Consider the following 26,387-nt stretch of genomic DNA (forward strand, 5'->3'; position numbering starts at 1 on the left):
AGGGCCAGGGCCAGACCTGCAGCCCTGGGCGGGGGGGGCCGGGCAGCGGGATGGCAGCCCAGACCCACCCGTCCCTCTATGGGCTGGGCGACTCGAGCGGGGCCTGTGCCTGGAGAGGAGGTGTTGGGGGCAGTGGGGAGGGTCTGACTGAGAAGTCTGTGGCTTGCGGCAGGGCTGATGTGGCCGGTGAGAGGGGGCTGGGCGTGACAGGGGGGGGGCGCTGAGGTGGCCGGTTCGAGGGGGCTGGGCGTGACGGGGGGGGGGGGCGCTGAGGTGGCCGGTTCGAGGGGGCTGGGCGTGACGGGGGGGGGGGGCGCTGAGGTGGCCGGTTCCAGGGGGCTGGGCGTGACGGGGGGGGGGGGGCGCTGAGGTGGCCGGTTCGAGGGGGCTGGGCGTGACGGGGGGGGGGGCGCTGAGGTGGCCGGTTCGAGGGGGCTGGGCGTGACGGGGGGGGGGGGGCGCTGAGGTGGCCGGTTCGAGGGGGCTGGGCGTGACGGGGGGGGGGGGGGCGCTGAGGTGGCCGGTTCGAGGGGGCTGGGCGTGACGGGGGGGGGGGGCGCTGAGGTGGCCGGTTCGAGGGGGCTGGGCGTGACGGGGGGGGGGGGCGCTGAGGTGGCCGGTTCGAGGGGGCTGGGCGTGACGGGGGGGGGGGCGCTGAGGTGGCCGGTTCGAGGGGGCTGGGCGTGACGGGGGGGGGGGGGGCGCTGAGGTGGCCGGTTCGAGGGGGCTGGGCGTGACGGGGGGGGGGGGCGCTGAGGTGGCCGGTTCGAGGGGGCTGGGCGTGACGGGGGGGGGGCGATGTGGCCGGTTCGAGGGGGCTGGGCGTGACGGGGGGGGGGCGATGTGGCCGGTTCGAGGGGGCTGGGAGTGACGGGGGGGGCGCTGAGGTGGCCGGTTCGAGGGGGCTGGGCGTGACGGGGGGGGCGCTGAGATGGCCGGTTCGAGGGGGCTGGGCGTGACGGGGGGGGGCGATGTGGCCGGTTCGAGGGGGCTGGGCGTGACGGGGGGGGGGGGCGCTGAGGTGGCCGGTTCGAGGGGGCTGGGCGTGACGGGGGGGGGGCGCTGAGGTGGCCGGTTCGAGGGGGCTGGGCGTGACGGGGGGGGGGGGGCGCTGAGGTGGCCGGTTCGAGGGGGCTGGGCGTGACGGGGGGGGGGGGGCGCTGAGGTGGCCGGTTCGAGGGGGCTGGGCGTGACGGGGGGGGGGGGGGCGCTGAGGTGGCCGGTTCGAGGGGGCTGGGCGTGACGGGGGGGGGGGGCGCTGAGGTGGCCGGTTCGAGGGGGCTGGGCGTGACGGGGGGGGGGGCGCTGAGGTGGCCGGTTCGAGGGGGCTGGGCGTGACGGGGGGGGGGGGGCGCTGAGGTGGCCGGTTCGAGGGGGCTGGGCGTGACGGGGGGGGGGGGGCGCTGAGGTGGCCGGTTCGAGGGGGCTGGGCGTGACGGGGGGGGGGGGGCGCTGAGGTGGCCGGTTCGAGGGGGCTGGGCGTGACGGGGGGGGGGGGGCGCTGAGGTGGCCGGTTCGAGGGGGCTGGGCGTGACGGGGGGGGGGGGCGCTGAGGTGGCCGGTTCGAGGGGGCTGGGCGTGACGGGGGGGGCGCTGAGGTGGCCGGTTCGAGGGGGCTGGGCGTGACGGGGGGGGCGCTGAGATGGCCGGTTCGAGGGGGCTGGGAGTGACGGGGGGGGGCGATGTGGCCGGTTCAAGGGGGCTGGGAGTGACGGGGGGGGGGCGATGTGGCCGGTTCGAGGGGGCTGGGAGTGACGGGGGGGCGCTGAGGTGGCCGGTTCGAGGGGGCTGGGCGTGACGGGGGGGCGCTGAGATGGCCGGTTCGAGGGGGCTGGGAGTGACGGGGGGGGGCGATGTGGCCGGTTCGAGGGGGCTGGGAGTGACGGGGGGGGGGGCGATGTGGCCGGTTCGAGGGGGCTGGGAGTGACGGGGGGGGGGCGATGTGGCCGGTTCGAGGGGGCTGGGAGTGACGGGGGGGGGGCGCTGAGGTGGCCGGTTCGAGGGGGCTGGGAGTGACGGGGGGGGGCGCTGAGGTGGCCGGTTCGAGGGGGCTGGGCGTGACAGGGGGGGGGCGCTGAGGTGGCCGGTTCGAGGGGGCTGGGCGTGACGGGGGGGGGGGGGCGCTGAGATGGCCGGTTCGAGGGGGCTGGGCGTGACGGGGGGGGGGGGGGGCGCTGAGATGGCCGGTTCGAGGGGGCTGGGAGTGACGGGGGGGGGGGGCGCTGAGGTGGCCGGTTCGAGGGGGCTGGGCGTGACGGGGGGGTCTGAGGTGGCCGGTTCGAGGGGGCTGGGCGTGACGGGGGGGCGCTGAGGTGGCCGGTTCGAGGGGGCTGGGCGTGACGGGGGGGGGGGGCTGAGGTGGCCGGTTCGAGGGGGCTGGGCGTGACGGGGGGGGGGGCTGAGGTGGCCGGTTCGAGGGGGCTGGGCGTGACGGGGGGGGGGGGCTGAGGTGGCCGGTTCGAGGGGGCTGGGAGTGACGGGGGGGGGGGGGCGCTGAGGTGGCCGGTTCGAGGGGGCTGGGCGTGACGGGGGGGGGGGCGCTGAGGTGGCCGGTTCGAGGGGGCTGGGCGTGACGGTGGGGGGGGGCGCTGAGGTGGCCGGTTCGAGGGGGCTGGGCGTGACGGGGGGGTGATGTGGCCGGTTCGAGGGGGCTGGGAGTGACGGGGGGGGCGCTGAGGTGGCCGGTTCGAGGGGGCTGGGCGTGACGGGGGGGGGGCTGAGGTGGCCGGTTCGAGGGGGCTGGGCGTGACGGGGGGCTGATGTGGTCGGTTCGAGGGGGCTGGGCGTGACGGGGGGGCGATGTGGCCGGTTTGAGGGGGCTGGGAGTGACGGGGGGGGGCGCTGAGATGGCCGGTTCGAGGGGGCTGGGCGTGACGGGGGGGGGCGCTGAGGTGGCCGGTTCGAGGGGGCTGGGCGTGACGGGGGGGGGGCTGAGGTGGCCGGTTCGAGGGGGCTGGGCGTGACGGGGGGGCGGCTGAGGTGGCCGGTTCGAGGGGGCTGGGCGTGACGGGGGGGGGCGCTGAGACGGCCGGTTCGAGGGGGCTGGGCGTGACGGGGGGGGGCGCTGAGGTGGCCGGTTCGAGGGGGCTGGGAGTGACGGGGGGGGCGCTGAGGTGGCCGGTTCGAGGGGGGCTGGGCGTGACGGGGGGGGCGCTGAGGTGGCCGGTTCGAGGGGGCTGGGCGTGACGGGGGGGGGGGCGCTCACCTGTTGAACTTGCGGAGCAGGATCTTGATCTGGTTGAAGTCCGGCCGCTCCAGCAGGTCCTCGGCCCAGCAGTGCTGCATGAGCACCCCCAGCTCCTCGATGTGGCAGGCCACGTTCACGGAGGGCCGGAAGTAGGGGCGCTCGCCGCCCTTCACCCGCTCAATGATCTCTGTGGGCCGGGGGTGGGGGGTGTGAGCCAGGGGCCCCATGGCACAGGCCCCATATGCCCCCCCCCGAGGCCACGGCCCAGGCTCACGTGTTCCCGCATCAGCCTCCCATCAATGCCCCACCTGGCTCTAGGGCTGAACACACAGGATGGGACTCAGGACTCCTGGGTTCCCTGCTTGGCTCTGCCGCTTTCCCCTCCTGACTGCCTTCCAGCTGGCCGGCAGGCTGGGGCTCTTGGCTGACCCCCCTGCTCCGCTTCATCCCTGCTTCCTGGCACCTGTCCAGGGAACGGACCCCCTCCTCTGCCCCACATATGGGCTCTCCTGGGGGGGCCAAGCCCAGCTCCCCTCAGCCCAGCATTCCAGCCAGCACCTGCCCCGTGGGCACTCCGCTCCCCGGCCTCCCCCAGCACACTGCCCCTAGCCGGGCAAGCCGGGGAGAGGGGAAACGCCCCATTTACACAGCCAGACGAGTGAGCCCCCCAAAGGGCACTCCCTCTGCTCTGGGGCACCAGCCCTCCCCAACAAGTACTCTCACTTTTGGGGTCTGTCCCCCCCAGGCAGGGCTCCCCTCCCCCAACTCTCACCTTTGGGGCTCAGGTCCAGCCCCTCCACGTAGAAGACCCCGTTGCGCAGGGCTATCTCCTGCAGGATGATCCCAAAGCTGTACACATCGCCCTTCTGGGTGCCCTGGGCCGGGGGCACCTCCATGCGCAGCAGCTCGGGCGCCGTCCACAGCTTCTCTGGGGGGCGAGGAGACAGGGTCAGGCAGGGCGGGGGGTGGAGACAGGAGAGGGGCACGGCCAGGCCGGCAGGAGGGAAGACACCCGGCTTGGCCTGGCTGCCCTGCTGCACTGTGGGGCCTTCCAGCCAGGCTGGGGCTTGGAGGGCCTGGATCCGCAGGGCTTTCCCCCAGCCCGGGGCGGGGGGGAGGGAAGAGAACCACTGACCTGGCCTGGAGCCGAGCCCTGGTCCTGTCTCAGAGGAAGGGCCTGGGGCAAGCTCCCCGGGACTAGCTGCCCCCTGCGACTGTGGGCCCGGTGGGGGTCGGCCGCGGCTGTGCCTGGCAAGGGTCAGAGGGCGTGGGGGGACTGTGGCCAGTAAGGGTCGGGGGGCATGGCTGGGACCAGCGTGGGGTGGTGGGGGGAGCCGGGCCCGGTGGGATTTGGGGGGCCGTGGCCAGGGAGGGGGACAGTGGCTGGGACGAACGGGGGGGGAAATGGGGTGGCCAGTGAGGGTTGGGGGGGCATGGCTGGGCCCAGCAGGGAGGGATGGGGGGGACTGTGGCTGGACCCAGCAGGGGGGAAATGGGGCAGCCAGTGGCCAGACCCAGTGGGGTCCAGGCCGGGTGAGCAGGCTAGAGCTGGGGCTGTATCCACCCCCGAGGGAACCCCCCGTTTCCAGGGGCCCCCAGGGCACTGTGGCCCTCACTGGCGAAGAGCGCGTGGGAGTCGTCGGAGTCGGGGGCCACGCGGAAGCTCTCCAGCCCATAGTCCGTGATCTTGAGCACGAAGCGGCTGTCCACCACGCAGTTGGAGGACTTGAGGTTGCCGTGGGAGACAATCACCCCATTGTGCAGGAACAGCATCCCCTGGGGGGGCAGAGAAGGGGGGGGGATGCTGGCAAGCCTCAGCCTGGGACCTTCTGCAGCGAGGTCCAGATCCCCTGCCAGGCCTTGCCCGGGGGACAGCACAGGGGCTGCAGAGCTGATGCATGGGTCAGAGGCCCCATGGGGAAGGCAAGGGACTGGGTATGGGCATTGGGCACTGCAGAGAGCTGGAGAGGGCAGGCTGGGGGCTGCAGGGGCAGACAGGGAGCTGGGCGCGGGAGACTGGGGGCGCTGTGGGGGCAGGCAGGGGGCTGGGCGCCGTGGGGGCCGGGCACTGCGGGGGCAGGGCGCCGTGGGGGCAGGGCGCCGTGGGGGCAGGCAGGGGGGCCGGGCGCCATGGGGGCAGGCAGGGGGGCCAGGCGTGGGCACAGAGAGGAGACCGGCCGTTACCTTGACGATGTCCGTGGTGAGCGAGTACCGGAACATCCAGTCCAGCGTGATGCTCTCGTTCTCCAGGATGTCCTGCGCGGCACAGGGACAAGCGGGGGGGGGGGGGGGGGGGCGCTGAGCTCCTCTCCCTCCTCCCAGCTGAGGGGTCCGAGCCCTCTTCCCGAGCAACTAGGGCTCTGGATCCTTCCGGAACCGCCCCCCCGGGCCGACAGCCCTGGCTCCCCACCAGCCCTTGGCAGTGGCACCGGTGAGACCTGCTGGGAATGGGGGGGGGGGCCACCGGACCTGGCTTGGCTGGTCTATCCTGGGGCCACCCCCTGGCCTGGGCGTGGAACTGAACCAGGGCCACGTGCAGCCGGGACCGGAGTGGGGGGCTGCGCTGGTGCAAAGTGACCGTGGCACGCACGGGGTCGGCCAGCCGCTGGGGTTCCACGGCAGGCCGGGCGGAGGGGCCGGGGGGACTGGACGGCTCCCTGTCTTCAACAGCGAGAGCTGGAGAATAAGGGAGCATGTCCCCATGGCGCCTGGCTGGCCGACAGGGACCCCCACAGCAAGCGGGGTACCCGGCAGGGACCCCCAGCATGGGGGGGCTTCTCTCTCGGTCATTAGAGGAACTGCTTCTGCGGTGGAGCATGCAGCCAGGAATCCAGGCCTGCCGCGAGAGAGGAAACGGGGGAGGGGAGCGCCCTCCCCCATAAATCATCCTGCTTGGAAAGAGCCCCCGCGCCCCTCACCAGCACTCGCTGGGCCCTGGGGATGGGGGAAGCCCAGCCGTGCCCCCTCCTTTCAATTCAGACACCGCCCCCCGCCGTCGCTGCTGCAAAGCGTGACCCTCCCAATGCGGGGACCGCCGCGCTTGGGCCCCCTCCCGTGGGCACTGATGGGGCACGGACAGGCCTGCCCACGGCTCTGCACGTTTGCTGCGACGCCGGGCACCAAGTACACCCTGGAGGCCGGGGTCGCAGCCCTTCTCCTCCCCCCGTCGCCTGGCGACCCCACCCGGGAACAGCAGCATGCAGGGCGCTGGGTATCGGGCCTGGGGGCTCCTTCGGGCCCCTCCCCTGCTGCCCCAACACCTTCCGGGCTCTGCTCAGCACCAGGCAAACCTTCACCAGCTGCCACACGGAACCGCCCCCCCACCTCAGCAGGGAAGAGAACCCAGGAGTCCTGGCTCTCAGGCCCCCTGCTCCAACCCACTGGACACCACTCCCTTCCCAGAGCCAGGAGAGAAGCCAGGAGTCCTGGATCCCAGCTCCCCCCCAGCTCTAATGCACCAGATCCTACTCCCTTCCCAGAGCCAGGAGAGAAGCCAGGAGTCCTGGATCCCAGCTCCCCCCCAGCTCTAATGCACCAGATCCTACTCCCCTCCCAGAGCCAGGAGAGAAGCCAGGAGTCCTGGATCCCAGCTCCCCCCCAGCTCTAATGCACCAGATCCTACTCCCCTCCCAGAGCCAGGAGAGAAGCCAGGAGTCCCAGCTCCCAGTCCCATCCACTACACCCCACTGCATCTCCTCTGCCCCATAGCTCCTGTGCGGCGATACCTGGAGGCTCCCACGGGGGCAGTACTCCGTCAGGATGCAGATGTTTGGGGGGTCTGTGCAGGCTCCGATGAAGCGGGTCAGGTGTTCATTCTGGACATCCCTCATCTGCAGGGGGATGGAGAAGGCAGGGTTATGGGAAGGCCGCTTGGAGTCCATAGGGCCTTTCGTCCCAGAGTGCTTTGCAGGCCACTCAGAGGCATTGCTTCACCCAGCCCTGGGATGCAGCCACTCTGAAAGGCGTGTGTGGGGCAGGGGGAGTATGGCAGCTATTTATACAAGGGACCCCTCACTTGGCTCTGAGATGCAGCCACCTCTGGGGTGGGGCTCAGCAGCTGTTTAACAGCCACACAGCCGTGAGGGCAGAAGCTGCGGCGGAAGCCTCTGCTCAGCCTAATGAAGGATTCAGAAGGCCAGTCAGGTGGGCAGGAAATTGCTTGGCCGGCATCCAAGTGTGTGATATTTATGAGCCGAGCGGGGGGCTGTGGGGGTGGGTTCCAAGGTCGCTCCATGATCAGCAGCCCCAACTTCTTGTGCTGAAATCCAGTCCCAAAAGCAGAGGAATGACCCAATGCAACGTTCACCCCCTGCCCCATCTCCAGCTGCAGCCAGATGTCCGGAGATGCAGTGCAGCACCCTGCAAGCTGGGCCGTGCACAGGACACAGGGATTGTGGAACACGTGGCCAGTTTCCTCTTGGCCTGTCACCTCCCCACCCCTCCCTCTGGCTCAACCCCTGCATGCTCTTTCCCCACAGCCGGCGCAGGGACAGAGGGTCCCCAGCCAGCCCATACATTTAAAAAGACCCGATGTGCTAAAACCTTCCTCCATGTGCAGGGGCAGAGGGAACATCCCGGCTCGGCGAGAAGCTGCAGGAATTCACCCCACACGCCACACTCGGATGGACACCCCATGGATTGGGGTGGCTCTAACCTGGGAGCTCTCCCCGCCCCATAGCCGTGTCGTCATGGTCAGCGTCTCCCTCGGAGCCGGGACCGAAAGGGAACAGGGCCCATAAGCTGCAGTCATGGCTCTCGGGCCGCACAGGGGTCATGAGCTCCTGCAAAGGGGCTGAGACGTGGCCTCCCTCAGCTCAGCAGGGAGAGCAGCAGAGATCCCGGTTCTGAGGCCAGGGGGAAGCATTGTGATCACGTTGCCTGCCCCAGGCCAGAACGCTGCCCCACCTCAGTTACAAATCCATATCCCATGCGCCCCCTTTCCGAGGCGGGTGGCCAGATGGGTCACACAGCCGCCGAGTCTGGATAGGACCCATCGTCAGAGCGTCCTCAGGCCCTGGCCAGGGGTTATGGAATCTCCATCCCCATCCAGAGCCCGGAGTGGGACGGACAGCCCCTGGCCCGGTGCAGGAGCCTGCTCTGGGGGAGACCAGCCCGCACAGAAGGCCGAGGGCTTGTTTAGCCCAGCTCCTAGCCTGGCCTGCTGGGTCGTCGCCGAGCAGGCCAGAGCCCTGAGGGGCCAGGCCTTGCCCTGCACTTGGGCAGCGCTCGTCCAGCCAGCCCAGTCCCATCCAGCTGCAGACTCTGCCAGCCCTGCCCTGGCCCCAGACCCCCAGCTGCGGTGCCAAGGCTGGGTGGCGTGGGGGAGGGGCACCTCGCTACTCACAGGCGCTGAGCACCCAGGGCTCCAGCTGATGTCGACAGGAGCGCCTGGTGCCCGGGCCCAGGGACCAGCTTTCATAACGCCCAGCAGCTCCCATGGATCTGAGTGGGGGAGGAAGGGAGGGAAGCTGGACTCCAGGCGCCCGAAGTGGAGTGTTAGTAACCAGCCTCAATCCCCAGCAAAAGTCGGGCCTTAACCGCCTCGTGCCTCAGTTTCCCTATCTGGGAAGTGGGGAGAATACTGCCCCCACATGGGGCCTGGCAAGCACCCCATACGGCAACCAGGGATCCAGGAAGCTTCCCCTCCCCCCAGTGCTGCACCGTGGCTCAGGTTGATTTCTAATGAGCGAGCAAAGGACAGTGGCTTCCCCACTGCTTCCTTGCTAACGAGTAATTAATTGTGCGTGGCAGAGCCCCGCCGATAACCTGAGCCAGCCCCGCCTGCCTGCCAGGGAGCGGGTCCCTCCCTTCAGCACATAGCGCAGAAAGTGCCCACCTGTGCGACGACACCTCCTGCTGGTGCCCCGAGGAGTTTTCTGGGGCTGGGGGGGAAGCCCTAGGAGTGGCTGCCATCCAGGACAGTCCTTTGGCCTGTCCAGCCCTGTCTCCCGTCAGCCTCACTGGCAGACTGACTGGGCCAAGTGGCCAGGCCCTGCTGGGTTGACAGGCGCGGGGGGGCATTTTGCCTCGGGCTGCAGCTGAGAATGGCCCCCGCTCCAGCACTCGGCCCAGCGCACCTCGCAGTGCCGGGACAATCTGTCCTGACACCGGGGGCTGGGGCCTCAATGGCCCTTGTGATGCCAACAGCAGCTGCTAGTAACAGGGTCCATGTGCCCTGGCTCCTTTTTGCACAGATGCCATCCCCCTAATGCACACACGCTACACGCCTCACAGCGCCATCGCATGTCTACATTAGGGCTTTGCACTGGCATCGAGACACCTCCCACAGAGCCGTGTCCCTATGGGGTCAGGTCCTGCTCATTCACACCTCCCCGGGCCAGAAGCCAAGCTGGCTCAGTCCCAGCTCACCAGGTGTCCTGCAGCAGTGAGTTCCACATGTGGACCCACAGCCTGTGAAAGTGGAGCACTGCCTTTCACCCCCCGGAGCCTTGCCCTGAGGCCCCCTGCTCCTCACGCAGCCATTTACAGCAGCTTCACCCCCCTGCACCCTGATGTCAACAGGGGTGGAAGAGACAGGGCGACAGGGAGTCAGCCCCTCCCTGGGGACGGCAGCCTGGAATCCGGGGGTGGGGGGAACCACAGGGTCTGTCTGCACCCACCCACCCCCATTAAGAGCCTCCTGCATGGCCAGTGCCAAGGGGGGTCGCGGGGGGTGCAGAGAGCAGCAGCAGTGAAAGGGACCCCCGGGGGATAGCTCTCCCGGCCCGTGAGGGCTCTGAGGCAGGGCGGCTTGGGAGAGCCCTTGCACATGGAGGAGAACGGGGCCCAGAGCTGGGGGGCAGGACATGCCAGGCTCTTGCCTTCTCCAGGGGCAGTGGCTGCAGGGTCAGCAACGGGCCGGGACACTGCGCTGACCCCTCCCGCCCCAGATCCTCCGCTAGGGACTGATCAACCCGCACCGAGAGGCCAGGTCACAGAGGCTGGAGGGGGCTCTCCCAGTGCCTTGGACTGGCCCCATGGATCTGGGGGGCAGCTGCAAGTGCCAGAGACCTGCCTCGCCCTCCGGGTGCCCGCGGGAGGCAGCAGGCTGCCAGGTCTAACAGGAGGGGCCAGTCGGAGCCTGGGAATTCAGTGCGACCCCGCACACGCACGTGCGACCCCGCACACGCACGTGCGACCCCGCACACGCACGTGCGCAGCCAGGGAAGGCTCTGGGCTGGGCCCCCCGGAGGAGCGGGAAGGGCCCAGGGCAAGGCCCGATGTTCGGCTCACTCAGGGCTGCAGCCAGCACAGGGCAGGCTGGACCCCTCCCCGCCTTGGGGCAGAGCTCCTGCCCCGGCCCCGTGGCGCAGGGGGGCTAGAGCAAGGGGTGCTAGGGTCTCCCAGGGCACGTCTCTCCCGCGCTCCCCCTCTTCCTCCCCCACGCAGCCCCCGGGGTGGGGATGGGACTCGCGCCCAGAGGCTCCGCTCCGGACGTGGTGGCTGCAGCCCGGGCCTGGGGCTGCCAAGAGGCTCTTGGCATGAGGCTTGGGGGTGGGGGGAAGCTATTTTTCTCCTCTCCAAACACAGGCCCAGGCGCTAACAGCAATGGAGATGCTGCGGGATCAGACCTCACCCCCCGCCCCACACGCACTACGTTCTGGCAGTGAATAGCTGCTGCAGGGGAGTGGGGAGCTGGGCCCCAGGGCAGGGAGGGGTCCCACCAACCCCCTCCCCTCCAGAGAATTTGGGAGCCATGTCCGGGTCCCCCCGCAAGCTGGGGCCTGCGCAGGGGGAGGAAGGGAAGAGAGCCCAGCCCAGCCTCCTGCTCGGGGTTGCTCGGCGGGGAGGCCCTGTCCTGCACGTGGGCAGGTGGGTAACATGGCCCCTGTGCCAGCCCGCCTGGATCCTCCGCCCTGTGAGCCGGGCAGCCCACGCTGAGCCCCAGATGATGCCGCTCAGGTCGAGCCCAGAGCCAGCCGCGCCGAGCCCCTCAGCCCAGCCGCCTGCCCGAGCGCTGGCCGGGCACCTACGTGTTTCAGCTCAAACAGCACCTTCCGCGTCATCTCGATTCGCTTCCGATTGACGTGCTTCACCGCCACGATGTTCCCCTGGAGAAAGACATGGGGGGGCTCAGATGGGGGTAGGTCCTGTACCCCCCCAGGCAGCTGTACCATCTATGGACACTGACTGCCAGGGGAAAGCGCCCCCTACTGACCCCCCTGCTCCCCGCAGTGCAGCACCCCCAGCACCCTGCACCCCGCCCCACTCCCCGCAGCGCCATGCCCCCTACTGACCCCGCCTGCTCCCCGCAGTGCAGCACCCCCAGCACCCTGCACCCCGCCCCACTCCCCGCAGCGCCATGCCCCCTACTGACCCCCGCCCCGCTCCCTGCAGCGCAGTGCCCCCATGACCCCGCCCCGCTCCCTGCAGTTCCTGGCTGCTCCCCGTGTGCTCAGGAGGGATCCCCGCACCCACCTTGTAATAGGCCGTCTTGGCATAGACCTGGAACTGCCCCTCCGTGGTCAGCAGGGAGCCATAGTTGGAGCCCCTCTGCGCGGAAGCAAGAGCCAGTGTGAAGGGGGACGGCAGGGCAGGGGGCAGCACCAACGCACCCCCTCCTGTGGGGAATGGAACCCCAGGGCTTCTGGGGCACCCCCCCTACAGCCCTCGGGGAACCCTCCTTCCCATCTCACCCCCACTGCTCTGCTGGCCACGGGCCTGCTGGGGGGACAGGGCTGGAGTGGAGGGCAATGGCTTGGAAGGATGACAGTGGCTGGAGGGGGCCCCCCACCAGGCTGTGGGGACCCCCCCCATCACCACTTTAGAGCCAGCCCCACCGGCCCCCTCCTGTGGCTCCCTCCAACCCCTGGCCTGGCTCAGCAGCTGCTCAGGGCTCCCTGACGGGATTTGCTTTTAATTAACCGCCCTGGATCCACAGCTGTAACCAGGGGCCCTGCCCCGCTGCCTTCACCCAGAGATGCCCGCAATGCGGTGCCGGCTGGAGAAGGGGTCTCTCAGGGGGGCTGCTCAGCCCGGGGTCCCAGCCAGACAGGCGGGCTCAGCTCCACACCCGCCTCCCCCAGGCTGGCCGAGCCCCGGGGGGCTCACCAGCGACAGGGTCAGTTTGCTCCCGGCACTGCGCAGGTGTTTCTCCAGGCTGCTGGACTGGACGTCTTCCCAGCGCACACGCCACAGCTCGGCCGCCAGCTCCTTCTCCAGCTCCAGCTTCCTGCGCCGGGACACGCCGGGGGGACGTGAGAGGGCACCAGCCCAGCTCCGAGTGCCCCCCGGTGCCCAGTACCCCCCATGCCGCTGGGCATCTGTATGGTGCCAGCACCTGGCCAAGCCACGGCCAACCACCCCCTTGGGCCAGGTGCTGCCCCAACCCAGGACAAATACCCCCTCCCAGCCCCAAGCCCACCTCCGCCCCCGTGTCCCCTCCCCCCACATCTGCCTGTAAAGCAGGAGTATTTCTCCAGCATCACTTTGATCCCCCCGCACCCCCTCCCCATATCCCCGTCCCTGCCTCCTGGCCAAGGTCAGCCAGACGCATCCCCCGGCCCAGCCCTGGGGTGCAAGGCCGCTCCCCCGCACCTGTAGATGAAGAAGGAGGTGATGGTGATGCTCAGCAGGATGAGGCTCACCATGAGCGAGAGGATCTCCAGGGTGGTTAAGCTGGCTGCAAAACAAGGGAGGAGGGCGATGGTGGGGAGCGGCTGGCTCGGAGTCCTGAGTTCGAATCCAGCCCAGGGGCTGTATGTGCTGATCTGTGCCGGGGGAGTTTGCTGGGGGGGGTCTCAGCTGGGGAAGTTCCCATGGCAACACCCACGAGGCAGCAGAGCCCAAAGTGGAGCAGGGGGAGCGTGCCCAGTTGCTGGGCCCGTTCTGGGGGCACAGGGTACCAGGTGCAGAGAAACACCGAGGAGACTTATCCCACCTCGCGGCTTTGCTGCCGAGGAGCCTAGGCTGGGCTGGTGGGAAGGGGGCCGCTCCCCACACCCCTGTATGGGGTGCAAAGCCTGCTGGGGGTTGGGAAATGAAGCCACAAGGCCAGGCTGCCTGGAGGGGCTTGTTTTCATGCGGCCGGCCCAGCGCAGCCCCTCCCTGCCGGGGGAGGCTGGATTCTGCCTGCGGGAAGGTATTTTTGCTGGCGGTGCTCCAGGGGCCTGGGCCAGGGAATGAAACCCTCAGAACTTGCTCTGCAAAGCCCGGGGCGGGGGGGGCTGGGACGCTGGCGCACCTTTGCGGCACAGGGGGTTGCTGTTGTCGAAGCCGCAGGGCAGGACATCCCTGGGCACACCCTTCCCCGGCCAGTGGATCTCACACCCGGGCACTGCGCTCATCTTCTTGGTGGTGCCATTGTAGTTGTAGACGATCTGCAGAGGGCGAGAGAGGGGGGCTCTGGGAGGGGGCCAGCAGCAGGAACCCCCCAGGGTCCCAGGCTGCCATCACCCCCTACCCCCACCAGCTATAGCCCGCAGGTAACTGGGCCCTGGATTTGGCTCAGAGCCATCCCAGCCCAGCCTCGGGGATGACTGCCGAGGACAGAATTGGGAGGCTGGGCCCAGACTCCCTCTGACCTGGAATATGCCGCTCGTGGGGTCCATGTCCCACAGCGAATAGTCACTCTCCCGGTCTCCGTTCTCATCAATCTTCAGGAAGCCGGTGACTCCTGCGGGGAAGGGGAGGGTGAGAGAGCGTGGGACCAGCCCCCTCGCAGGGCAGCACCCAGGGCTCACAGGCAGAAGGGCCTGAAAAGACAGGCTACAAGTGGAGAAGGGGATATTGGAGGGACCATATGGCTCTGAGATGCAGCCCCTCTGGGGTGGGGCGCAAAGGCTGGTTATACAGGGATCCCTTGCCCGGTGCTGAGATGCAGCTGCCTCTGGGGTGGAGCGCAGCAACAGCACACAGTACAGGCTAAAAAGCGAAGGAGAAACCTGCATGCCGCTGGAACTGCTGGGGAATTTCGCCCCCTCCCCATGTTGGAAAGCGGCCGGGGCCTGACTCCAAAGAGTGCAGGCCCCAGGGCTGTGAACTGTCTGACAGATCCTCCGGCAGCCCGGCATCCCCTCCGCCCCATGGCGGAGGGGCCCCGCCAGAAGGGGGAGCGGACCCATGTGGAGCCTGGCCAGGGCATTCGGGATGCTTTCCGGCAGGGTCCCCAGCGTGGGCGCAGGGCTGTGAGGGGCGCGGCTCCGTCACTCCACAGCCCGTCCGTCTCCTGCCGAGTAGCCCGGCCCAGTGGCTCCCGGCCCAGCTCACGCCCCGAGCCACTAACGACACCAACCCTGGCATTTCCAGAGCGGAGGAACCAGCAGCTCAGGGAAAGGATCCGTGTAGCAGTGCTGGGCAGGGCAGGGGGCAGCTGGCTCTGTGCCCAGCACCAGGGGAGTGATGCCCCCCGTTGGTCCTGCCAAGTCCACCAGGGCCCCCCTTCTCCCCTAGCAGTTCCCCAGGGCTTCGGGCTGCATGAAGGGGGGTCTCTGCCCCCTTCCAGGGTGAGGCTCGGGCAGGAGGGGGTCTGGGCCCCCCCAGGGGCAGCCACTGGAGGCTCCTGCGTCCATACGGGGCCAGGTGGGGCCCCAGCCGGCGGTGCTCACCGTAGAAGGTGCGATTCCACATACGGTGGGTGATGGCGCTGGCGTTCCGGACGGTGCCGCCCCGCTGGAGGGTCTCGTTCACGGCCTGGGCGTACAGCAGCACCCCGTCGTGGAAGGCAGCTGCGATGTAGTTCATCTGAAAGCGACGGGCCGGCTCAGAACCGCTGGGGCGGTGCCAATGGGCTGGCGGGGGGGGGGGAGACGGGGTGCCCCATGCTGCCCCACAGGCCCCATTCTGCACTGGGCCACCCCATGCCCAGACTGCGGGCGAGTCTCTGCCCCCCCCCGCCGTTCCCTACTGGGCTGCTGACCGGCCCTGCTGTCTCTGGCCAAGGAGGGGCGGGCGGTGCCGGGGGCAGGGGGGTCTTACCAGACCGTCCTGCAGGGTGAAGTTGAAGTGGGTGTGGGCCCCCTGCTTGAGCTGCTCCAGGAAGGGCTGGTACTCGGGGTTCTCGGGCTCCTTGCAGGTGATGATCATCACTGCCTGGGGGCGGAGAGGGGAGAGAGGCTGAGAGCAGGCAGCACCCCCGCCCCCCGGCAGGAGGCCTGTGGGAGGTGATGGACCTGGGTTTCCCACATGGCACCTGCAGCCCCACAGGTGGGCGGGTGCCAGGACTCCCTGCAGGAGGGTGGCTGGGCCGGCTGGTGAGCTGGCACCTCCCAGGGACTCCCCCTGCCACTGCCCAGCTCCCCTAGGCTGTGGGCAGAAGCCTCCAGGTCTGCCAGTCTGGCCCCTTCCTCCGCCTCATTTTGCTTCCAGAATCGCAGCCCATAGGCTCCCTTGGCCCCTCCAGGCCTGGGCTCCCTGGGGAGGCTGGGGCAGCTTCCCGCCCCCGGGCTATTAATAGCCTTCCCTGGCAGCGCTCAGACCCGGGAAAATTATCTTGCTTCCTTCCTCCTCGTTATTCGCGGAGAGCAAAGAGCAAACAGGCAGGGGCTGGCCAGAAGCAGGGAGGGTGGGAGGCACAAGCTGCCCCCACGGCCCCTGGTCTCTCGGGCAACAGAGGGGCCTGGCTGGGGTAAGGGGGCAATTTGGGCCAAGGCCCAGCAAACTCATTTCACAAGTGCATTTGGCAGGATTCGAACCCAGGGCTCCAGAGCCGCAAACTGAGTCTGTCAGCCCAGTGCCCCTCCCCCAGGCAGGGCACTGCCCTGGAACCTGCCCGCAGCACCTTTATACGGGTGAAGCTGGGTGCACCTTAGTGCGTCGGCCAGTGTAACCATAGTGTGCCAGGCACAAACACGGCATGTTCTGGCTGCAAGGGGGACGGAGGGAGCTGGGCCAGCTCCATAGCCGCGCTGCTCCGGCCCCCGGGACCAAGGCAGCCCCCGAGCTAGGTCCCAGCACCCACTGCCGCTGGAGCTCAACAGCCTGGGAGGTCATGAGCGGCCGAGGCTCCTACAAAGGCCCCTGGGCTGCACCTCAGCTGCTTCCTACGCTGAGTTCTCCCCCCTTCCACCCTGGAATGCGGAGCCCCTGGCATCATTGGGCCTCCCTGCTTCTACGGGCTGGCAGAGCTGCCCCAGTAATCTTGCAAGGGCCTCAGGCATGGACTCAAAACCCCTGGCACTCCCGGTGGGCAGCAGGATCACTAGCCCTTCTTTTACAGATGGGGAAACCGAGGCGCAGAGCCGGATAGCAAATTGGTGGTGGACCTGGGAATAGAACCAGGCATCCTGGCTCCCAGCCCCTTGCAGTAGTTACTACCCAACACTCTTTGAGCCCATGGTGCCGGCGCGGTGACCTAGAACAGGCCCAGCCAGTGCTGGCCTCTCCTCAAAGACCCTGGCCAGCTCCAAGCCAAACTGGGCTCTGCACTTGGCACCTGGCCTCCCCAGGCACCTGGCTGGAGGGCTCCATCCTGGGCAGTCCTCACCTTAAAGGCCTCCCTGGCGTTGGCGTCGTCCTTGTCCCCGCGTCTCCAGGGCCTCTGGGGGTCGGGGAAGCGGGAGCCCTGCAGGCTGGCTCCGAAGACGTCGATATAGAAGAAGGCGTAGTCCCCCTGCGTGAGCCCCTCGCGCCGGGCCTGCAGCAGGATCTGGCGGAAGGTGTCCGGGGAGCAGCAGACGTACACGACTGCAGGGGGAAGGATGGGGTTAGCGGCCCTAGCCCCCGGACCAGGCGCATGGAGCCACGTGCCCTGTCTCGCCCGGGGCTCCTCTGTCCTGGGGAGGCTGGGCCAGGCTGGTGGCTCCAAGGACGCTGAGGGGACCCTGGCCCGGATTCTCTAGCTCCGGCGCGGTCAGAGCCAAGGGAGCAATGCATGGACCCCCATGCGCCCCAAGATCCTGCCCTGACCCTCATGCTCCCCTCTTCCCCCCTCTTCTGCTGCCAGAGGGAAGCAGCTGGACCGGAGCTGGGCAGGCAGGTTACCAGCCCCGGCACCCCCTCAGGCGGGCTGGCCAGCAAAGAGCCAGGGACGCCCCGTGGGGCATGGCCGGGTGCAGGGGCCGGTCTGGGACCAACACAGCCAGCCATGCACACTCACACACACACCCACCCTCCTCCTGCCCTGTGTCCCACGGTGCCCCCTGGTGGCAGAGGCCAGGGCTGGAGTAGCCAGGAGCCACCAGGGCTGGCTGCTAGCCGCTGGCAGAGCAGGGGTCCAGGTGCTCGGCAGACATGGCCAGGAAGCCAAACCCCCAGGGTTTTGCCTGCACTTTTCTCCATATTTCTCCCCTTTGCTGAGCTGGAAAGACAACAGGGCCCCCCCACGCCGCCCCACCCGGCCACGAGCTGCCAGAGCCGCCTCCCCCGGGAGCCCTTCACACCACGAAATTGTGAAATCGGGAGGAGCTGAGCTTAACGAGCTGTTCCCCAGCCCACCTCACAAGGGCCCAGGGCCGTGCCAGGTCCTCAGGATGCAGCCAGCGCCGGAGGGAGGGGGCTCGGCCTGGCTGTCCAGGTGCCCAGAGCTACACACCACAAAAGGGTTGACGGTGAATGGGGGTGGGGGTGCTATTCCTACTGCTGGATGTGAGTGCCATATAATGACTGGGATGGGGAACCAGGACTCCTGGGTTCTCTCTCTGACTCTGGCTGGGGAGTGGGGTGTCACGGAGTGTGGGGGAGTCCGGGCCCTGCACCCCTCTTCCTGGGATTCACCGCGACTCTCAGCCAGCCAGTAAAACAGAAGGTTTGTTGGACAACAGGAACACAGTTCAGAACAGAGCTTGTGGGTACAACCAGGACCCCCTCAGTCAAGTCCTTCTGGGGGAGCAGGGAGCTTAGACCCCAGCCCTGGGATTCCCTGCGTTCCTCCACCCAGCCCCGAACTGAAACTAACCCCCCCAGCAGGCTCCCTCCTGCAGCCTCTGTCCACATTCCCGGGCAGAGGTGTCACCTCCCCCTCCTCCTCCCGGCTCAGGTTACAGGCTCTCAGGTCTCCCATCCCCAGTGAAACTCCCCTGCCACATTCCCAGGTCAACACTCCCCCCTCCCTGCTGCATCACATGGGGTCCAGTGATTAGAGCAGGGGAGGGGAGGGACTGGGAGCCAGGACTCCTGGGTTCTAGCCCCAGCTCACTCTGGTCCCTTTCCCTGCATATGCTCCAATCTCCCCCCACCATGAAGGGGGCACGTCCAGGACTGCTGGGAGGGTCACAAATGAGTGTGTGAAGCAAACTCCACTTCCCTGCCTTGAAAGGCGGGTGGGAGCCCCCATAGGATGGAATCGCAGGACTGGAAGGGACCTCGAGAGCTCGTCCAGTCCAGGCCCCTGCACTCCTGGCAGGACTAAGTAGATCATAAAATTGTAGCTGTGGGCAGCAGCCCCCTGCCTGCTCTCCCGGTTGGCACAATCCTCGCCTGGGCCGGGGAGGGGGCACCGGTCGGAGAGGTGGGGCCCCAGGCAAAGCCCCAGCCCAAGGGCTGTGAACAGAGACAGCCCATCCGGTTGCTCAGCCTCCCACCCAGATCTATTTAGCAACAGCTGGTGTTTGTCCCGGTGGCTGGCACCAGTCTCAGCAGCAGCAGGCCAAGGGAGAGGTGGGCTGCACATGCGGGGACACCATGCCAGGTGCTTAACCCTAGAGTCCCCCACTGGTGCCAGCAGCCAGGGTGGCACCCGCCCAGCCCAACCACCGCCAGGACAGCCGCTGCTCTGGGCAGGGCTGAGGCCTGGGGGAGCTGGGGCCCCCGACTCCCCACAGCCCCTGGCAGCTGTGCCCATGGGCATGCAATGCCGCAGCGCTGCTTACACCCGCTGTGCCCGGGGGGCAGCCGTGCCACGAGCAGCAGGCCAGAGCGTCCCCAGCCCAGCCAGCCCGGGGGCCGCCCCGGAGGCGACACCGGCCTGAGCGCCGAGCACGGACGGGCTGGGGCCGCTTGAGACACGGGGCCAGGAAGCCGAGCAACGATCTCGCTCTGGCGGAGACGTGGAAAAGCCCAGCACCCAAGGGATGGGGAGCAGGGAGGGGGTCGGAGCCCACCCTCCCCCAGGCCCCAGCTGGCCGGGAACATCCTGTTATTTTCCGGCCGCGCGCAGCCCGGCGCGTTGTTTCCCTGCTGCCGGGTCAGCCAGCGCGGCCGGGGTCAGGGGGCGCGTTCTGTCAGCGGGGCCCCGGCCAGGCCGAGTCAACGCTCGGCCCCTCCGCAGCCAGGGCGCCAGCCCTGAGGCTTCCTGTTGTGCTGACTCGGCGCCTCCTCCCCTCCAGCCCGGGCTCCAGGCAGCGATTTATCCGATTTATCCGTGGAGCTCGCCCAGCGCCCGGCCCTGCCCCGCGGGCCCGGCTCCTTCGCAGGGCGGGGAGAGGAGACTGGCTGGGGGCAGGGTCCCAGCTCGTTCCGACCGCGGGGAGACCGTCAGGCCCTGGAGGGGCCCGTCCCGGGTGGGGCGAGGGCACGCTGGCAGGGCAGTGGGTGGAAGGCGGCCCTGCCCTGTGGGCAGAGCCTGGGGCCCTGTGCCCCTGATGCTGGGCATCTCCTGTGGCTGCTCCCGGCAGCAGCTTTGGAGGGGGTGAGCGCCCTGCCCAGGACACCGCCTCCTACTGGGGGAAAGCAGAGAGGTGGGGGGCCACCCCACGCACCCCTCTGCTGCGGGGCTGAGCAAGGCTCCATGGGGCTGCTCCTTGCCCATTCCAGCAGCAGCGACGGGCTCCGGGGAAGGTCCCTGGAGGGAGCGCGAAGCCGGGCAGGGAGCGCGCCAGGCCCCAGAAATAGCAGCCGACGAGACAAAACAAACCCAGGCAGACACAGAACGAACATCGTGAAATACAGACACCAGGGACAGACAGAGCTCCGCAGGGCCCGGGCAGCCAGCCTGCCCCCGGGGGCCCCCTCTGCCGTGCCCAGCGCCGCAGGGCCCGGGCAGCCAGCCTGCCCCCGGGGGCCCCCTCTGCCGTGCCCAGCGCCGCAGGGCCCGGGCAGCCAGCCTGCCCCCGGGGGCCCCCTCTGCCGTGCCCAGCGCCGCAGGGCCCGGGCAGCCAGCCTGCCCCCGGGGGCCCCCTCTGCCGTGCCCAGCGCCGCAGGGCCCGGGCAGCCAGCCTGCCCCCGGGGGCCCCCTCTGCCGTGCCCAGCGCCGCAGGGCCCGGGCAGCCAGCCTGCCCCCGGGGGCCCCCACTGCCGTGCCCAGCGCCGCAGGGCCCGGGCAGCCAGCCTGCCCCCGGGGGCCCCCACTGCCGTGCCCAGCGCCGCAGGGCCCGGGCAGCCAGCCTGCCCCCGGGGGCCCCCACTGCCGTGCCCAGCGCCGCAGGGCCCGGGCAGCCAGCCTGCCCCCGGGGGCCCCCACTGCCGTGCCCAGCGCCGCAGGGCCCGGGCAGCCAGCCTGCCCCCGGGGGCCCCCACTGCCGTGCCCAGCGCCGCAGGGCCCGGGCAGCCAGCCTGCCCCCGGGGGCCCCCACTGCCGTGCCCAGCGCCGCAGGGCCCGGGCAGCCAGCCTGCCCCCGGGGGCCCCCACTGCCGTGCCCAGCGCCGCAGGGCCCGGGCAGCCAGCCTGCCCCCGGGGGCCCCCACTGCCGTGCCCAGCGCCGCAGGGCCCGGGCAGCCAGCCTGCCCCCGGGGGCCCCCACTGCCGTGCCCAGCGCCGCAGGGCCCGGGCAGCCAGCCTGCCCCCGGGGGCCCCCACTGCCGTGCCCAGCGCCGCAGGGCCCGGGCAGCCAGCCTGCCCCCGGGGGCCCCCACTGCCGTGCCCAGCGCCGCAGGGCCCGGGCAGCCAGCCTGCCCCCGGGGGCCCCCACTGCCGTGCCCAGCGCCGCAGGGCCCGGGCAGCCAGCCTGCCCCCGGGGGCCCCCACTGCCGTGCCCAGCGCCGCAGGGCCCGGGCAGCCAGCCTGCCCCCGGGGGCCCCCACTGCCGTGCCCAGCGCCGCAGGGCCCGGGCAGCCAGCCTGCCCCCGGGGGCCCCCTCTGCCGTGCCCAGCGCCGCAGGGCCCGGGCAGCCAGCCTGCCCCCGGGGGCCCCCTCTGCCGTGCCCAGCGCCGCAGGGCCCGGGCAGCCAGCCTGCCCCCGGGGGCCCCCTCTGCCGTGCCCAGCGCCGCAGGGCCCGGGCAGCCAGCCTGCCCCCGGGGGCCCCCTCTGCCGTGCCCAGCGCCGCTGAACTCACTGCTCATCTCATGCCCATCGGGGCAGCTCCAGCCCCAGGCCTAGCACAGTCGGGCAGAGTTTGGCAGACAGTACCTGTTGAAGCCAATGGAGCAGCACTGTTGACCCCAGCTCTGGCTCCAGCCTAGGCACTGCCTCAGTTTCCCCTTCTAGAGCTACTGAATAATGTCACCACAGGCTTCCCTGGGTCAGGTCACAGCCCTTCCTGGGGCAAATCACAAAGTTCCCAAGAAACCTCCAAACTCCTCCCCAGCTGAGCCCTGGACCTGCTGTGGTTTCTTCCCGCTAGAGAATTTTCTCTCTGTTGGCTCCTACTGCCTACACCCCCCAACCCTCTGCGAGCCCCTGGGACGGGACTTGGGTCACATTCACACCCAACTTCCCCCAAGGTCCTTCTTGATCACCTGGTTTTATTTCCACCCCCAGAGGACTGAGTTAGCCACCTGACCTGCCAATCATGTGACTTTGCTCATTGTATCCACCTGGGGAGGTGAACTAAGTGGGTCACAGGTGGGGCTGTGCCCATCTCCCCTTAAAGGGCCAGGCACCCCTTAAAGGGCCACCTGGAACCTCCCTGGCACCTGCACAAAAGGGTCCATGACACATGGGTGAGCTGTGGAAGGCATACAGAAACCCCCACACGTTAGGAAACAAAGCAGAGAAAGAGGCGGGTGGGAGTAAATGGGCTCTGCGCCCCTGTATAAACGGCACAAGGGCTCCTCTGCGAGCTCGGGTGGGAATCCGGCACTGCTACGCCTACCCAGGGGAGCAGAACGCTAAAGAAGTTGCAGCTGCAAACATGGAAGTGCCCCTCCTCCTGGAGACAAGGCAATCACCCCTAATTCTGGCCTGCATCCTGCCTCTTCCTCCCTGGACTCCCCACTACAGGAGTCTTCTTCACTTCCTGTCTTAAAACATCTGGCAGCGTTGCCATGTGGCTGGTACGCAGCTGCCGAGGCCCACCCCAGACATGGCTGCTTTTTGGGGACTGAGCAAGTTCTAGGGCCAGAGTCTCAAAAGGATTCCGCTGCAGAAGGATCCGGCATGCTGGGGGCCAGCTGGGGGCCGGGCTCTTTGGTAAATCTGGCCCCGATGGTAGATGCTCAGCCCCGAGGTTGGGCTGGGAGGGTTAATGACATTAATTAGCACCCCCGCAGAGTCCTCAGTCCTTCGCACGCTGGGAGGAAGCCGCGACCCTCACACGAGGGTTAGAATGGCCGTGATCCACTGGCACCCTTAGGAAATCCTCCACGAATAACATCACCTGGCTCCCCCCCACGGCCCAGCCACACGGGAGCTCTCCCTTCCAGCTATCACAGCGTCTCCACTGGAAGCCCACCACCATGGCGCTGGGGTTCCCGGCTGTCAGATGGGCAGGGGGGCATCACTCCGCTCCACTCCCTGAGCGGGATCCCTGCCCCCCTTGTCCCTCCAAGGATCCGCACCTCCTGCCTGGCTACTGTGCGGGAAGGGAGGGGGGTCACGGGCTGCTCTGTCACCCAGGATCAGGCTTCCTGGCCAGGCCGCACAGGAGCCAGGCTGCTGGGCGGAGACAGGGAGGCTGAATATACCAGGCTATTGCCCCGCCGCGGGTGTCTCTGCTGATCCCAGCCCTCCCCCCACCGCCGGCTATCCGAGCAGCGAATCCCCTCCCCACGCGCAGGAATTCCTGCCTTGCTCTGACCTGGGCTGGAGCCATCGCCTGTTGACCCCCGGCTCCTCCCAGCTGTCATTAGGTGTATTCGGGGAGCGCTGGGATGCCCGGTCCCAGATCGGGCCCCACAGCGCCAGGCGCTGTACAGACACAGTGCGGAGACGGCCCCTGGCCCACAGAGCTCACAGCCTCGGGGGCCGGATCCTGCTCTGAATGACATCGGCACAAACCCAGGGCAGGTGCTGATGCAGCTCACTGCTGTACCACGCAGCCCTGGCCCGGGCAGGCCTCTGGGAGCAGCCAGGCAGATGAGGCCAGGGGTTGCCATAGCAGCTTTGACTTCCAGACGGCCAGGTCTCCTGCCTTTTGTCCCAGCCAGGTCAGGAGCTGGATCTGTGGGACGGGCCACGGGGTCAGAGACTTTGTCCAGCAGGAGCAAGGAGCAGGTTGGGGCTACGATTTTTCAGTGCCAGGTGCCCAGGAGTCGGTGGGTTAGAAATCCGGTGAGGGTCCGGGTCCAATAAACCCTAAAAGGGAGGCGATCCATCAGCCTGCCCCAACCGCCCCCCAAAGCACACACACAAATCCACACCGGTCTGAATCCATCCCTCTGCATGTGCACACGCACTACACACTCAAACACATGCACACCGCGAGCCAGGGTAGCACACACGCTGCCTAGTCACCAGGAACCCTAGTTTTCTGTGATAAAAACCCCAACATTCTCCAATACAAACCCCGACATAGCCATGTTTTCACATGGTGAAATGGAAGTGCTGACCCTCACGGTCCCCAGCCACAGTACACACAGGTATCAGCTTCTAGGGACACCCAGCAGAAGCCCATTTATCTGAGCCTCCATTATCCAGCTCTGCGTAGGAGCCGAACCGGGGCTGACAGCTGAAGCCCGAGCCCTGCTGCCCGAGGGAGCGCCGGATAACGGGGGCTTGGATAAAGGGGGTTCAACAGTATCTGCTTTTTTTTTTTTCACAAAATGTAAAAACTGAAGATTCTCTGCCAAGGGCCCAGTTCCGCGCCTTTCCATGGCAAAGGGATTTCCAGGCGCCCTGTAAATCAATCCGTCTCCGCACACGCACAGAGAGACACGCTCGCCCGGGGCATGCAGCGCGTCTCCGAGCCAGCTGGAAAGTTAGACATTCCCATGCCCAGGGCTCCGTGGTCAGGCTGGACACATGGTGGGAGGTGAGGGGGGGACAACTTTCACGGCCCATCTGAGGGTCACCTCCCCAATGTGCAGGTTTGAGCCCAGGCACCAGCCCAGTTCCATGCTGCCAGGGCCAGATCCAAGTCCTTGGAATGTCTCCTCCTGTAGCAGGGTTTGGATCAGGCCCCTAGAGCCAAGAGCCATGTGTACAAGAAAAGGAGGACTTGTGGCACCTTAGAGACTAACCAATTTATTTGAGCATGAGCTTTCGTGAGCTACAGCTCACTTCATAGCTCACGAAAGCTTATGCTCAAATAAATTGGTTAGTCTCTAAGGTGCCACAAGTCCTCCTCTTCTTTTTGCGAATACAGACTCACACGCCTGTTACTCTGAAACCTGTCATGCGTACAAGAGTCATCTGGACTGGGGGGATTCAGAGCTTGTCTCCCCAGCAGGTGCCCCTGCCCCAGACTGGGCTCTGCCTGCAGTTGCCCGCTGCACCCCAGCAGGCTGGGGCCCACCTGCCTTCTGGTGGCCAGCCTGGGGCGCTGGTGAAGATGGAGAGTTTGGAATGAAAGACGCTCAGCAAAAATCCTCCAGCCCCGCAGGGTCGCCCCAGGGGCTGTGTGCTGGGCCCCAAGCTAGTGAGCTGCCCTGCACTCTGCAGTAGCTGGGGAACGGCTCCGGCAGGGGGATTGTCCCACGGGAACTGCATCCCCTTTCATCTCCCACGGGGAGCCAGCCCTCCGCTGCTGGGACAGACCACTGGGGACCGGACGGTTGAGAAGGGTCCTGTCCTGGGGGATTAGAGGGGACCTGACGGGTGGATTGCACCTTGAGTGGCTTTGGCTGGGGTCAGATTCAAACCCCCAAGCAGAATTCCCCAAACCGGGGCCAGATGGGAGCAGACCAAACGCACCCCATCTCCCTGCAGCCAGACTCCCGTTGGCTCTAGACTTGGGCTTGGAGGGGTCCCCAACATGTCCTGTCCAAGTTCCCCTCTCTCACTGCCCAGGGGGAGGGTTGTACATTTCAAAGGGGCGGCTGAACCCATCAGCCCCATCCCAGCAAGCTCCTTGCCTTTTCCAATTCAGAGCCACCCCCAACACCGCTTGGCTCCCCCACTCTGTGTGCAGGGAGCTGGGGAACCAGACCCTGCGCTGGGCTGGCTGGAGCCGCAGCACACCACAAAGTTAACACAAAGCAACTTGGAGAAAACTTTCTCCCCGGCCTGCTGGGAATCCAAGGGGCTGGATTTGTTCCACGTGGGGGGCTGGGAGAAGGGGGGCAGCGTTTCCGTTGGGGGGGTGCGTTAAGGCGGTGGCGCTGCACTGGGGGCCCTGGCATTGTTCGGTTGAAGAAGCGTGCCATGCGGGGGTGTTGCCAGGGGTGTTGTGGTGAGAAGCTGCACCGCAGAGCAGGGGGGTGAAGTCGCACTGAAGTGGCAGGCAGGGCTGCGGGGCGGGAGGATGTTGCAATAGGGAGATGGACTGAAGTTGCATGGGGGGCTTGTGGCACCATAGGGCAAGGGGGTCCCTGGAAGCAGCCGTTCTAAGGGGGGGCTGGGAGGTTCACTTACTTCTGCCCTTCTGCTTGATCTCCTGGATGAGGAAGGTGTAGTTGGCCTCGTCGCCGTCCTTGAAGGAGATGTCCAGCACGGTGAGGTTGCGGAAGGTGGGCAGCTGCACGTACAGCCCTTCGATGGCGAAGAAGCAGGGCCGGTCGTCCAGCTTCTCGTCCGAGTAGACCAGCAGGGCGCGGTGGGTCCAGTTGAAGTGGCGCTGCAGCCCCACGGCGTACTCGCCCAGCTTGCGGTGGCTGGGCCCGGCCCGCGTGGTCAGGGCGAACACGTCCTCCTTGTTGTCGAAGCCGTGGGCCTCCGCCCCAGCCGTCACCAGCGGCAGCCTCCAGTGGCTGGTCAGGCGGGCCACGGGCGCCGAGCTGTAGACGCAGCCGGGGCCGATGAAGGCGTCGGGGTTGTCGGCCAGCTTGAGGTCCACGGCGGCCACGGGGGCGTCCCGGTCGGAGCAGACGCCGTGCTTGTCCTCGCTGTTCCCGAAGACCCAGCGCACCGTGTGGCCCGGCAGCAGGTCCGGCTGCCGGTTGATCCGGTCGATGGCCAGCCAGATGGCGGGGCCCACGCGGGGCCAGGCCCACGGGTAGGTCATGTTATGCTTCGGCAGCAGCACGGCCACCGTCAGGTTGGCCCCGTGGCCCTGCGACCCGCCCAGCTGGCACAGGGCCCCGCACAGCACCACCAGCGCCCACCGCATGGCGTCACCGGCGCATCGCTGCC

The 26,387-nt window shown here is 68.1% G+C and overlaps 1 protein-coding gene across 1 annotated transcript in view; it reads right to left on the reverse strand.

Annotated features, from left to right (window-relative positions):
• NPR1 (natriuretic peptide receptor 1) overlaps positions 1 to 26,387 on the reverse strand; it is a 32,461-nt gene extending 6,074 nt beyond the window's left edge. Inside the window, exons 1-15 of the mRNA XM_077841239.1 lie at positions 25,671 to 26,387; positions 16,611 to 16,810; positions 15,104 to 15,217; positions 14,734 to 14,869; positions 13,711 to 13,802; positions 13,371 to 13,506; positions 12,725 to 12,809; positions 12,239 to 12,359; positions 11,606 to 11,680; positions 11,161 to 11,238; positions 6,913 to 7,017; positions 5,372 to 5,443; positions 4,804 to 4,963; positions 3,960 to 4,115; positions 3,206 to 3,374 (exon numbers count right to left, since the gene is read on the reverse strand). Of these exons, the coding sequence (XP_077697365.1) occupies positions 3,206 to 3,374; positions 3,960 to 4,115; positions 4,804 to 4,963; positions 5,372 to 5,443; positions 6,913 to 7,017; positions 11,161 to 11,238; positions 11,606 to 11,680; positions 12,239 to 12,359; positions 12,725 to 12,809; positions 13,371 to 13,506; positions 13,711 to 13,802; positions 14,734 to 14,869; positions 15,104 to 15,217; positions 16,611 to 16,810; positions 25,671 to 26,364 (2,393 nt within the window). The 5' untranslated portion in view covers positions 26,365 to 26,387. The remainder of the gene's footprint in view (positions 1 to 3,205; positions 3,375 to 3,959; positions 4,116 to 4,803; positions 4,964 to 5,371; positions 5,444 to 6,912; positions 7,018 to 11,160; positions 11,239 to 11,605; positions 11,681 to 12,238; positions 12,360 to 12,724; positions 12,810 to 13,370; positions 13,507 to 13,710; positions 13,803 to 14,733; positions 14,870 to 15,103; positions 15,218 to 16,610; positions 16,811 to 25,670) is intronic.

Source organism: Eretmochelys imbricata, chromosome 24, assembly GCF_965152235.1.
Source record: "Eretmochelys imbricata isolate rEreImb1 chromosome 24, rEreImb1.hap1, whole genome shotgun sequence".
Lineage (NCBI taxonomy): Eukaryota > Metazoa > Chordata > Testudines > Cheloniidae > Eretmochelys > Eretmochelys imbricata.